General features: G+C 45.9%; 1 protein-coding gene across 2 annotated transcripts; it reads left to right on the plus strand.

The window, feature by feature from the left end:
* Positions 1-1,502: 1,502 nt before the first annotated feature.
* Positions 1,503-12,274, plus strand: TDRD10 (tudor domain containing 10). 2 transcript variants are annotated; one of them, XM_078382240.1, is made up of 13 exons: positions 1,503-1,662; positions 3,240-3,271; positions 3,761-3,837; positions 5,338-5,399; positions 5,903-5,973; positions 6,268-6,550; positions 6,880-6,922; positions 7,561-7,639; positions 8,520-8,667; positions 9,198-9,343; positions 10,358-10,512; positions 11,362-11,429; positions 11,528-12,274. In XM_078382240.1, coding segments are annotated over exons 2-13 (1,170 nt in total). In that variant the 5' UTR covers positions 1,503-1,662; positions 3,240-3,269; the 3' UTR covers positions 11,564-12,274. The 2 variants fall into 2 exon arrangements, with proteins under 2 accessions (XP_078238366.1, XP_078238365.1); XM_078382239.1 differs by lacking the exon at positions 1,503-1,662 and adding an exon at positions 2,169-2,920.

Below are 12,274 nucleotides of genomic sequence, written 5' to 3' on the forward strand. Positions count from 1 at the left end.
CCTTTCTAAAAGGCACCCTACATTTCTTTTGGAGGAAGGCACTAAAAATCCGAATTACTGGGCAGCTGGCGAGGTGCAGTTGGGGGGGATGCAGGCAGACCTGGTGGGGGGGGGGCTTGGTGAATTTCCTGGGGGGGGGTTCTAGGAAGGCAAAATGGGGGGCGTTTGGGCTCCTTTTTGGTCCTGCGAGGATCAGCTTTTCTTTGGAGGAAAAAGGGGGTCTTTCCCAAGGATGGGGGGGTAACCCTTTGGACCCAGGATGATGGCTTGGGGGTGGAGAGATGGAGAAGGCTGATGCCCCCAAAGGACCCTTCCTGTCCCTTTTACCCGATCCTGCGCGGGTGGGGTGGGGGCCCGATCCTTGGTGCGCTTCCTCTGCCTGGCCAGACGAGCGTCTCTGACTCTCTCTCTCTGTCCGGCGCCTGGATCGCAGCCTCTCCGACGGGCAGGGCGAGCGAGGAGGGCGGCCGGCCGCTGCGGGAAGCTCCCCGCCCAGATCCGGAGACCGAAAGGGGGCGGCTGGGGGCGGCCGATCCTGGCTGGCTCCGGCCGGGAGGCGCAAAGCCAGCGGGGCGCGCAAAGGGCGCGCAAAAGGCGCGCAGCCAAAGAGCCCGGCCGGGGACGCGTCTTTAAACGACCCCCTTGCAAAAAGTGGAGGCAATTTAGTCAACAGACACGCATGCATTCATACATACATAAACACGTGTTTGTGTTATTTATATACAGTATATCCGACGGGCAGGAAATATATACATTTCCTGGGCTGTTTGTTTAATGCATTGTTTTCGGAGTTGGTTAACGACAGAAAGGTCTCCTTTGCTAAATCTAAAACACAAAAAAGGGGGGATCAGAATTTCCCCCACCAATAAAAAGTGTTTTTTTTTTTTTTTGCTTGTTTGTTAGTTACCGGACTCTTCTCCTTAAAAAGGACCCCCCGGGCGGCTTTCGTCATTTAAAAGGCAACATTTAAAAGCCAGAAACAGTGAAGCGTACAAAGATTTCAAAGAATCAAACACACCCCTTGCTAAGGATGGTCAACAGAAATGACCACCAAAAACAGATCGGAAGCAAAAAGACTTAAGGAAAGGTCCTGCGAGGAACAGGAAATGCATGGAATTTGGGGGGGGGGGTGGCGGCTTTTTTTTTTGCAAAGAAATAAAATTTTTTCCAAGATCGCCAGTCCCCTTTCTCCTGGCATTAGAAGCGCCAGCAAGTGAAACATAATACTCTGCAAAAAAAAATAAAATAATACAATGAAATAATATCAGGTCCCTCGATTTTGCATGGATTTTCCAGAATGTAAAAAAATATACTAAAAATGGTGTTCCATATTCCATATGGTATTCCATGGCGTTGGGTTTAATTGAAATAGCCTGCAAAAGCGAAAGGAAACGGCGGGGGGGGGAAGGGTGCATGAAAAATAAGGAAATGCCCGATGGACAGCGGGCGCTGCGTCTACACGGCGGGAGTGAATTCGCATTTGTCCCGGCGCAGAGAACCCAACGGGCACTTGGACCCCGCGGAGCCGTTCCTCGGAGGCCGCGCCCCCCTCCCCCGAGTTCGGGAAGGCGGAGGACGCGATTGGACGGTGGCAGGGGCTATTTAGCATAAAAGAGGGGAAGGGGTGCGCATGCGCCAGTGGGTCAATGCGCGTTCTAGCAGGTGAGAGTTCTGGAGCTTAAAATGGGATAAAATGAGTTTTATTTTTTTTATTTTATTTTAATCAAAAAAAATACAAAATGAGTTTTAAATGCACGCATGGCGCACCAGATTAGTTGGGTTGCAAATTTAAGTTGTTGGGGTTTTTTTTTGCACCTTTGCATCAAATGCAAAATTTGGTAGCCTTTCGGATGCAACAGCACGCTTCGTTGCTGCCCAGCATCCACGACTCCAGCTTTCCCCTACTTTATTCCCCCCAACACCCCTGCAGGGTTGGCCAGGGAGGGCGGAAACATACATTGACCCAAAGCAAGGCTTTGAGTCTCACTCGGGACCAGAACTTTTTCCAAATTGCAAGCCTGGCTCTCGAACCCAGGACCTGGAGAGGCTTTGCCTTCCAGATGCCTTTGGACTACAGCTCCCATCCGCCTGGTGGGGGTTCATGGGTGCTGTAGTCCCCCCAGCCTTAAAAAAAATAAAATAAACCAAGGCATAGATGCCCTACGGAGCAGGAGCTGAAAAGAGCAGCTCCCTTAATCTTTTTCTAGATCTGTGAAGTATTTTATTTATTCATTTATCCATCCATCCATCCATCCATTCATTCATTCATTCATTCATTCATTCATTCATTCATTCATTTTCATTCATTCATTTTAACTTTTATGCCGCCCACTCTACCCAAAGGTCTCTGGGTGGCTTACAACAATTAAAATACAATAAAAGATGCAGTTAATGACTAAAAAGATATACCTATTCAATGTATTTAACAAACGGAAGTATTTAATGAAAACGTGCCAGTTTCCTCCTCCTCTGGTTGGTCCAGATCCTAAAGCCGAGGGAAGAATTACAAGATCCCATCGCAAAAAATTACATTCTTTAGATTTATAATATTTATATAACTTGTATAATATTTGTGATATTTAATTATCACCCTTATATTTATAGAATAATTATGTTTATAATATTTCTATAATCGCCGTCCTTGTGCTTATAGGGTTATTATGCCTGCCCTATTCCTCATATTTATAAAAATTAATGGCTTTACAATATTTATGACTCCGATGGGAAAGCTTTTCCCTTGAACGGTAAGTAACGCTTTTAATGTTAGCATCAGGAACGAGGAGAGAATATCCCTACTGTGGAACAAGAGATGCGTTATTTTTTTCCTTAAACATTATTTTTCTCCATATATTGATTCTCAATCGCTTGACGCCCTTTACCTTCGGAACCGATTATTCCCAGGGACTGAAAGAGAAGGGAGGTAGGTGTTGAAAATATATATATATATATATATGTATAGATAGATAGATATAGATAGATAGATAGATAGATAGATAGATAGATAGATTTGAAAGATAAAATTACCCTGAAAGGTCTCAGACCTTACAGGTGCTTAGAGAACAGGTGGAGCAGGTGAAGGCCTACATATGTTTTGGACTACATATCCCAGCATTAGCCACAGTGCTGTCCAGGGCGGATGGGAGTTGTAGTCCAGCCACATCTTGGAGGCCCCCCCCTTTTTTTTGCTTCTCTTTCTCCCTGGTCTTCTCAGACTATTAACCTCTGGTTTTATTTTCTAGGTCCCTCTTCTCTCTCTGGATCTTTTGAGGATGTGAGTATTCAGAAAAACGAGGGCGGTCGACAGAGGCAGGAATAAAAAATATCCTCGTACAGGGAGACGTGGTCAGACCTCGTTTTATTTCACACACACACCCCAGTCTCTATTTAACACCACTGGGGGAAGAAAAAAAAAAGAAATTTAAAACCCAGACCTGTAGCAGTCAAAGTAACATTAAACCAAAGTTTTAACTCCAAGAAAGAATATGAACAGGATGTGAAAATAAAATAAAGTCTTCTCAATGGCTAATCAAGCCAGCTGCCCCTTGACCCTTTGGGCCTACGAGACCCATCGTCCCCAGCATGCATGCATTCCATGGCTTGACTCTTTCATTCTTCATTTCAATCTGGAAATGTGCCCGTTTTAAGACACACACACACAAACGTCCAACGAGGGTTTTATATCTCCGGGGATCAAGTCGGGCGACTTGATTTAAAAACTCGGGAGGGATTTTGAAGGCTTCTCGTCTCTCTCGCTTTGCAGGACGAGCCGCGGAAAAGGCCGGGCTGAGGCCCAGCCCCAGAAGAAGCCAGCCAAACCCGGGCCGCTCCGAACGGGTGGTAGGTTTTGCGCTGCGAAAGTTTGGGCAAGATTTCACGTCCACGCCGCTCGAATCGTGCCAGCAAAAATGAGCAAAATTGACTTTTTTGGGGGGGGGTGGCTGCTTCTAAAGCCCTCATTTCCCCCCTGCAAAGTTTGTAAGGCAGGCAGTGCGAGTGTGGGAGACGCTGTATTAATTTGTAGGGTGGGGTGATTTGGGGGGGGCCCGTTTGGTGGAAAATGGGAACCGTAATTTTGAAACCCCCTTCCCGCAGCCCACTGACCTTGGGTTTCTACATTGTGGGCCTGCCGGATTTTCCAAGCAGGGGAATCCGGGAGGACCAAATATTTTCGCCCTGCTTGGGGTCAAGAGTCAGAAAGCCATTGTCTGAATATTTTTAGCTGTGTCCTGTTTCTGGCGTCCCCTGCGCTCTTTCTGGGCAGGCGAGAGGGGCGTCGGGGTGGAAGGTCTCCATCCGAGGTGGAGGGCAGACCCTCACGGGAAGGCGAGAGTTTTTTTTTGGGGGGGGGGGTCTGCCGCTGACAGATGCTCCAAGCAGCTTACCGATCATCGCCCTAATTGTAATAATTATTTGTAATAACAATAATGACCATTATTACGGCCCAGAGTTTGAAAAGAACATTATATATCGTTATTGCGTTAAGCTTTTAAAATGTTGCTTTTCCATTAATGGAAAATCAAGCCAACTGATGCGTTGAAAGAATAACATCATCATCATTATCATGCAAAAATACCAGACAGAGTCTATCAAAATAATAAAAAACATTGACTAGTATTATATAATAGATTCAAGTTTTAATCAAAAACCTAAGTATCAGTTACATATCTGTGTAATAATACTCATTATTATTATTATAGTTATAATTACACTGATATTTAACTAATTATGTTTATTTATTTAAGGAAATACCTATGATGTAACAATTATTATTATTTAAGGAAATACCTATGAATATTCTGATCGTCATCAGGGTGGATGTGATTTAAATCAAATTCATGTACATCACGATTTAAATCACAAGGTAAACCATAATTTTAATTTTAAAAAAAATCAGATTTAAATTTTTAAAAATGATTTTTTAAAATTTAAATCGAGATTGAAATCCCTTTGATTTTGTTTTAAAAATCATTGATTTTTCTCCACCCTAATAATACTTTTTGGAGAAGCAGATAAAGAAAGACATGCCTTATAGAAGTGAGAGATCCGTCAACAAGCAACCTCAAAAGTACAAAAAAGGGGCCAGCGTTGTAAGTACCAAACGCTGAGGCGAGTAAATTAAAAGACTCTGGAAGCAGGATCAGGTCTTTCAGCCACATGGGAATTCCCCCCCCCCCCCCAAAAAAAATCTTTGGCTACTCCATTTAAATTAATTTCCAAGAGCTGCTCCTTTTCTTCCTGACCCTCAAAGAACCAGAAAAAGTTTTAAGGATGGTGGCGGTTGTGTGTTGTTAACTTGGCTGGTTTTTTTCAGAGCCTCTCCCATTTGCCTTGTTCCAGGGCTCTCCCAGAATAAGCAGAAGGAAATATTCATCGGAAATCTCCCCCTGCATGTCAAGGAGGTGGTATTTGGGATTTTATTCTTCATCTGTGTTTTGGTTTTGAATTCAGCCCTTCTCGTACCATTTCCTTGGGGAAAACATGACGATAACAAGGATGATGCCTAGACACTTTTTATTAATTGGGTTTTTTCTTCTCAGAAAGAAGTTGTTCTCAGTTTCTTTCTTTCTTTCTAATCTGGCCACCGCAATCATGCAGGCATTTATAACTCGGTGGTTTAAGTCTCTGGCTGTGGAGCCAGAGGTTGGGAATTCGAATCCTCCCCATTGTGCTTCCTGGCAGAAAAGCCAGCCTGGGTAGCCTTGGGCAAGCTGCACTGTCTCAGGGCTCCCCCTAGAGGAAGGAAAGGGTAAAGCACTTCTGAGTCTTTTCTACCTAGAAAACTCTAAAAAGGATGCCCATAAGTCAAAATTACCTTGAATGGCACACGTTTATTATGATTATTCAAAAATACGTGGCACAGTCGATCAAAATGTGAGTTTCTTTCCTCTGCTTTCCCACGTAGGTGGAAATTGCCGTTCTGCTTAAGGACTTCGGAGTGAAGTCTGTGAAGAAATTCTTTTCTAATTTCAAAAGGTATGCGTCTCGCCGTTGAAATTCCTTCCGGCGTTCAGGTTACATTACGTGGTTTCTATATAGGAGGTGAACCGATGGATCCGAATGGTAGAAAAGGAGATATTTTTTTTTGGCAAAACGTGACGAAAAAACAAGCTCAGTGGGATTTAAATAAGTACGGAAGTCCTTCGAAGAATTACGGGAAATCATTGCGTTAACCCCATACGGCCTCTGGGCGTTGGCTTGGTTTGCGAGGGTGTTAGGAAAGGTTTAAGACGGGCAACGGATAACCTGGATCCTTATTCCATTTCTCAGTTTCAGCTTTGTCGAGTTGGTCTCCCCGGACGCGGCGCAGCTCGCGGTCCAGAGGCTGAACGGAATCCCGTGGGGAGGGCAGCGGATCACGGTGGCCCTGAAGGACAACTGGCAGGGCCACGGGCCGCCCCGAAACAGGACAGAGAAGCTGCCAAAGGGGGCTACAAAAGAGGACCGGCAGGTCTGCGCATCTCCCCAAAACACCACCGAGATGCCGGTACAGAGGGCCACGGATGAAGAGCAGCCGGTCCACGAATCTCCTCCAGACACCGCTGAGATGCCGGTAAAGGCCCCCTCCTCTTCCTCCTCCTTTTTTCCTTTCCAGCCTCCTCCCCAAAAATCCAGTCTCTGCTCCCCCGCCATCAAATTTCTCCTCTGTCCAAATTTTCCTAGACTTCTTAAGTGGGAGCTAATTAGGCCTGCGTCGTTACTGAGCGACGGATAATCATGGATTATATTTTAGTTGGGTCCTTTCCCCCGGAAAAGTTTGGGCGCAGTCCCTCCTTCCCCTCTCTCTCTCACGATGATCCCTCACTCCGGTCACCCTGCGAGGTAGGCCTGCGTGTCTGGGTTTCGGGACAGTAACGGGGGGCAAATTTTTGTCTTTCTAAGGATTTGGAAGAGGTGCCCTGGGAAGAACTTGGACTTAATTGCGGTACGTTGTCCTTTGAAGTTTATCTTCTCCTCTCTGCTTCATTTCATTTTGGTGCATGCCTTTGACGCCTCTCCGGGGTGCAGCCGATGGCTTGGAGCAGCTTTATGATGTTTCCCAAAAGCAGTGGAATAGGGATCAAAGAGAGAGAAGACATCAGTGTATAGATTTGAAACCTTTTTTAGTATTTTTGGCCAGAAAGTCTTCCAGGACGCCCTGGTTTCATGGGAAATCTCCTTTCTCACCCACCTGGCAACGCCAGCTCGGGGATTTAGGGACCGGCAATCCAGCAGAAGTAAGTTTCCCAATCTCTGGGAATAGCCGACACATCATCACAATAAGGCCATGGATGTTGGTGGATTTACAGATCGAAAAGACACAGCGTTAGAGGAAAAAACGCTGCGGAGGGCAGAGGAAAAAAAAGCAAACCAATCCTATAGATTAAGCGTGGCTCACTTGGGATTGATACATGCTGGAGATTTCTTGTCCCCTTTTTTAAGGAGGTAGAATCGGAGTTTCGGGAATCTGTATTTGTGTTATCGTTCTGTTTGCATTGGCGCCTGTCATCCAAGTTTCCGACTTGAAAGAGCTGTGCCCAATTTAGATAAACATCCTATACCAACCGTCTCCTCTTCCTCCAGATCCTGTTTCAAAAAGCGATGCTCAGCTTTGTCCCTCTGTAATGCGGGAGGTCCGTTATGCTGTTCCCATGGAGATGCGGTAAGCGCAAAAGATGGAGAAATTGCTCTTGATAGAAATGTGATTGCGGATTGATTACCCCAGTTATTTAAACGATTGCCATCATCATTTAAGTTTCCCCACTTTTCATTGCAAGGAAAATATTATAAACCACCCCCACCAAACGCTTTGCAATTTTAAAAAAAGGGATACATGGAAAGTGACTGAGAAGCATTCAAACAAGGACGAGCGTCAAGAACGTGGAATTAAAACCGTTTACTTAAAAGCCCAGTTCCTTGAAAAGCAGGTGTTAATTGCAATGGGGACAGCTAATTAAAAAAATGTGGAAAAAATGAACACCGTTGGGAATTTGCTAAACTTTGGATGTGGTTTTAGAAACCTCCAGTTTGTTCCCACTCTTGGCCAGTTATTCATGTTGCAATTAAATTTAGTGATCTGGATTCCCCTGAGCTAATTAGCCTTATCGAAGGGATAATATCGCACCACCCTGAACGAATCCGTCTTGTCCGGTTTTCAGAAGCTCACCAGACAGGGCTTCGATAGGAGATGGTATCAAGACCATAAAAATAAGAGTAAGGAGTCCGATTGTCCCCGTGGATTAGCCGGGCTAATTTAGGAGGGCTTTCCCAACCTCACCATCTCTCCAGGTTGGTCTTGATGACCTTTTGGGGGAAAAAAAACTGATTACCGTATTTTTTGCTCCATAAGACGCACCTTTCCATAAGACGCACCAATTTTTTAGGAAAAGAAAACAGGAAAATATAATCTGTTTTCTTCGCTCCATAAGACGCACAGACTTTCCACCCCCCGTTTTGTGGGAAAAAAGTGCGTCTTATGGTGCGAAAAATACGGTAACTGTTTTGCTTTAGTCTCACCAATCCTACCCCTGACCCCTCCCTAGGAGTTCGTTCTTGCTGCAGATGTGCAAGGAGTGCTTCAAGGACGCAACGTGGCTGTTCTCCGTGGCCAACGTCCAGGGGAAAACGGGGCTCCTCGTGATGGACACGCTCCCGCAGACGCCGTATTTCTGGGCTATCCGCCTGACGGAGGTTCGTGCCGGAGGTGCGCTGGCTCAGACGTCCGCCTTCTAGAAGAGAGGAGGGCCCCTTTGTTTGACTTCTGTAACCCAGGTGTTGGGAATGACTTGATCCGCCAGAATTTTTATACTACAACACCCATAATCCCTTGCTGAGCGCCTGGGATGGGTGGCCCAGCACGGTGTCCATTCATTCGGCCCTTGCTTCAGGCAGAGTGGATCTTTCTCACCCCCGTCCAGCAGAACAAAATCGTGGTATTTCCCCCCCACTTCTGCCCACGAAAAGCTGCAACGGGCCACGCACTGCAATGCAGCTGAATGTTGTTCAATAACCTCTAAGGCCTTTAGCCACCATTTTTGGGGTGAAACAGCCCCGACTGGGAAGGGCCTAGAGGTCAGAGGTTGCCCTCGGGGCACGGATGGGCGCACGTGGGTCGCGAAAACAAGAGAACTTCCTTTTACACGGAACGTTGATTGCACGATGAGGGCTAGGGACTCAGCAGTGGCTGTTTTGCGTACGCTGCTTTTTTCTTCCCAATGCAGGAATGCCACCAAAAGATGCAGACGCTGTTCACGGTCTTGGCCGAAGCGGAGCGCCGGTTGCCATTTCTGGCCAAACGGGATGTCCAGACAGGGATGCGTTGCCTGGCGGAGTGTAGTGTGGGAGAGGAAGAGACCGCTTGGAACAGGTTAGGGGCCCGGGAGTGGATTGAGCCTGTCTCTCAGGTCAGTTGGGGACACTTAAGGCGGGCATTCAAAAGACGCATGAACGTCTCTTCACCTCCAGCTTGAGAGTGAGATTGAGAACCATTTCCCCTCTTTGTGTACAGTAGGACCTCCTTATCCACAGGATCAGTATCCACTGATTCACTTATCCACAATATGAAAATATTAAAAAAGTAGAACTACCGTATTTTTCAATGTATAAGACGCCCCCCACTTTTCTAATCCAAAATTAAGAAATCTAAGTGGGGCTTAGCATGTGCAGGGGAAAAGGGATCAAAGTGCTGCAGGATCGCTTTGATCCCTGCTTTCCCCTCCACTTGTTTTTGTTCTTTCCTCAGCTTACTTCCGTGTATAAAATGACCCTCAATTTTTAGTCTTTTAGACAAAAGTATAGTCTTATACACAGAAAAATACGGTATATATTTCTAAAGGTGAAATTATCAGAGCTGGCCACTAGAATGAGCGAGAGCATTTGCTAGTATAAGAGTGTTCACTACCATCTGCCTTTTTTGGTATCCATTGGGAGGGCTTGGAACCGATCCGCCACCATGACGGGGGTGTCTTGCTGTAAAACGTCTTTAGGATTCCCTGTTTTTGAGAAGCAAAGCATGAGCAAACACTTCACGGGTGCGTAGAAATACTCGAGCAACCCATCTACTGCTTCAGACTCTAAACAGTATCTCCTTTGGGACTATTTTGCAAAAAAAAAAAAAAAAAAAAAAAAAAAAAAAAGGTGTCCATGTACAAAAGTCTTTTCTCCAGTTTGCAACTCTGCCAAGAGCTTTTGGCAAGAGAGCCCGAAATCTCTGTGTCTCTTGGACGGCGAGAAGGTTGTTGCGATTACTCTCTTCGACGCAAGTTGACGCCGGGTTTTCTGGGTCTCCTCCAGAGGAAACCGAACCGTGGGCTGGACGAAAATAAAAATGGGGATTTTTTTTGTATTAAAAATGTATTTACTCTCTGCTTCTCCTCTTGAGGTGCTGGGTTTTGGACCAGGGAGAAGATCTGGCAATTGTTTTCTTTATGGATTTGGGGCGTTCGATCGCCGTCCCGTTGAACTCCCTGCGGCACTTAGACGAGGACAGGTTCTGGGCGATCAGCCCTCTGGCTCAGCCGTTCGTGCTTCAGGATGGTAAGCGCCTTGCATCCCTGTTCCCGCTGGATGAGTAGGTCCGTGGGACCTACGGCATTAATTCCCAAAGCAGTTTTGGCTGCGCCTGCATGCCTCTGTGCATTTTTTCCCCACTGCAGAACATCGGGGTAGCTCAGTGGGTTGTGCATCTGGCTGCGGGGCTAGAGGTTGGGAGTTCGAATCCCCCCGCCCCACTGCGCCTCCTTGACGGGAGCTGGACAGGATGATTCAGAGGATCCCTTCTAGCTCTGCCATTCCAGGGTTGTTATTATTATTAGAACCTGGATTTAAACCAGAGGGCTTTCCATATATTTTTTTTTGAGGGGGGGGAGGGAACCATGCCAGCAGCCCCCTTCCCCCCCGATGTTGCTGGGTGCTGAAAAAAATCTGGGTGCTTACGCTGGAAAAAAAAAAGTCTGCATTTCTGCTTTTTTTTTTAAAAAAAGGAACTATAGAGGGTAGTAACGCCTTTTTGACTCGTGTCTTCAAACAGGTCTTCACCTTGGTGAATCTTTATGCATGCTAATTTTTAATAACGTTGAGTGCTTTTGAAATATTTTAAAGTTGTTTTTCTTCTTGGTTTTTAATCTCGGTACATTCTCAGTTGTTTTTTAATATCTTTATATAGTACGTTGAATACCGTTGAGTGCTTTTTAAAATGGTTTTTCCCCTTCAAGCATGCTCAGTGGTTTTTAAATATATTTACCGGTATATAGTATTATTTTTTAAAAAAATACCGTCGTTTTGTTTTAGTTCTTGCGAGCAGCCTCGGGTCCCCTGCGGGAGGAAAAAAAGGCGGCATACAAGTCATATGAATAAATAAAATAAGCATTTCTCTCTCTCTGCCAGAGGTTTTACCCCATCAACTCATGAGGAGGGAGATTATAGAAGGGACCGTCGTCGGCCCATCAGAGGAGGTAAGAGGAGATGTTTCGGCTGCGGGCTCTCTGTCTGTCCATCTGAAAATTGATATATATATCAATATATATATATATTGTTTCTTTGCTGTTTGCAGCCACAGATTTTGAAGTTTGTCCTCCGAGCAGCGTAAGAGGAAGGCATCGAAAGCACTCCAGAGAGGACACCGAGCAAGCTGGCAGCCGTTCAACTTTGTTTTTTTTTTTGGGGGGGGTTGAGGTGAGGGAGACCCATTGTGAAAACTTTCCTAAGATTCACTGGGGTTTTTCATCTGCTGTCCCACCTTTGTGGAGGATCAACAGATCACTGGGCCTCTCGCTTCTATAAGGAATTGATACCCCCTCCAGTAGCTGGATTACCACTCACATTATCCCCTGTGCTAAGGAAGATGGGCATTGTTGGCCCCGACCCCCCCCGGATAGGGGCAAGTCAGGTATCTTTTGTGATGGACCTGCCATTTGTTTCTCGCACAAATTGTATTTTTTTTGTTGAATGAAGCCTATGTCAAAAGGAAGTTGTGACTTAGGAAGATGTAGCTTGAAATAAGCCTCTACCGACCCCCCAAATCCCAGGGGTGTGGGCACCCAGGGCCCCTCAAAAGCTGGACTACATCCCCCATCATCCCTGGTCATTGAGATAAGCCAGCTCCGGCTGATGGGAGCTGGAGTCCCCCCCACCCGGGTTCCTTCCTGACATGATCCACGCACACCTAGGCTGTCACACAAACTGGTGTATGGTTAGCAAGACGAGGGACGGTTCTGTAATTTCATTTTGGATTTTGCAAAGAGAGGCCAGTTTGGAGTCATTAAACACTGGATCATTAAAAACGGAATCTGTTCCATAA

This window comes from Pogona vitticeps, chromosome 15 (genome assembly GCF_051106095.1).
Source record: "Pogona vitticeps strain Pit_001003342236 chromosome 15, PviZW2.1, whole genome shotgun sequence".
NCBI lineage: Eukaryota > Metazoa > Chordata > Lepidosauria > Squamata > Agamidae > Pogona > Pogona vitticeps.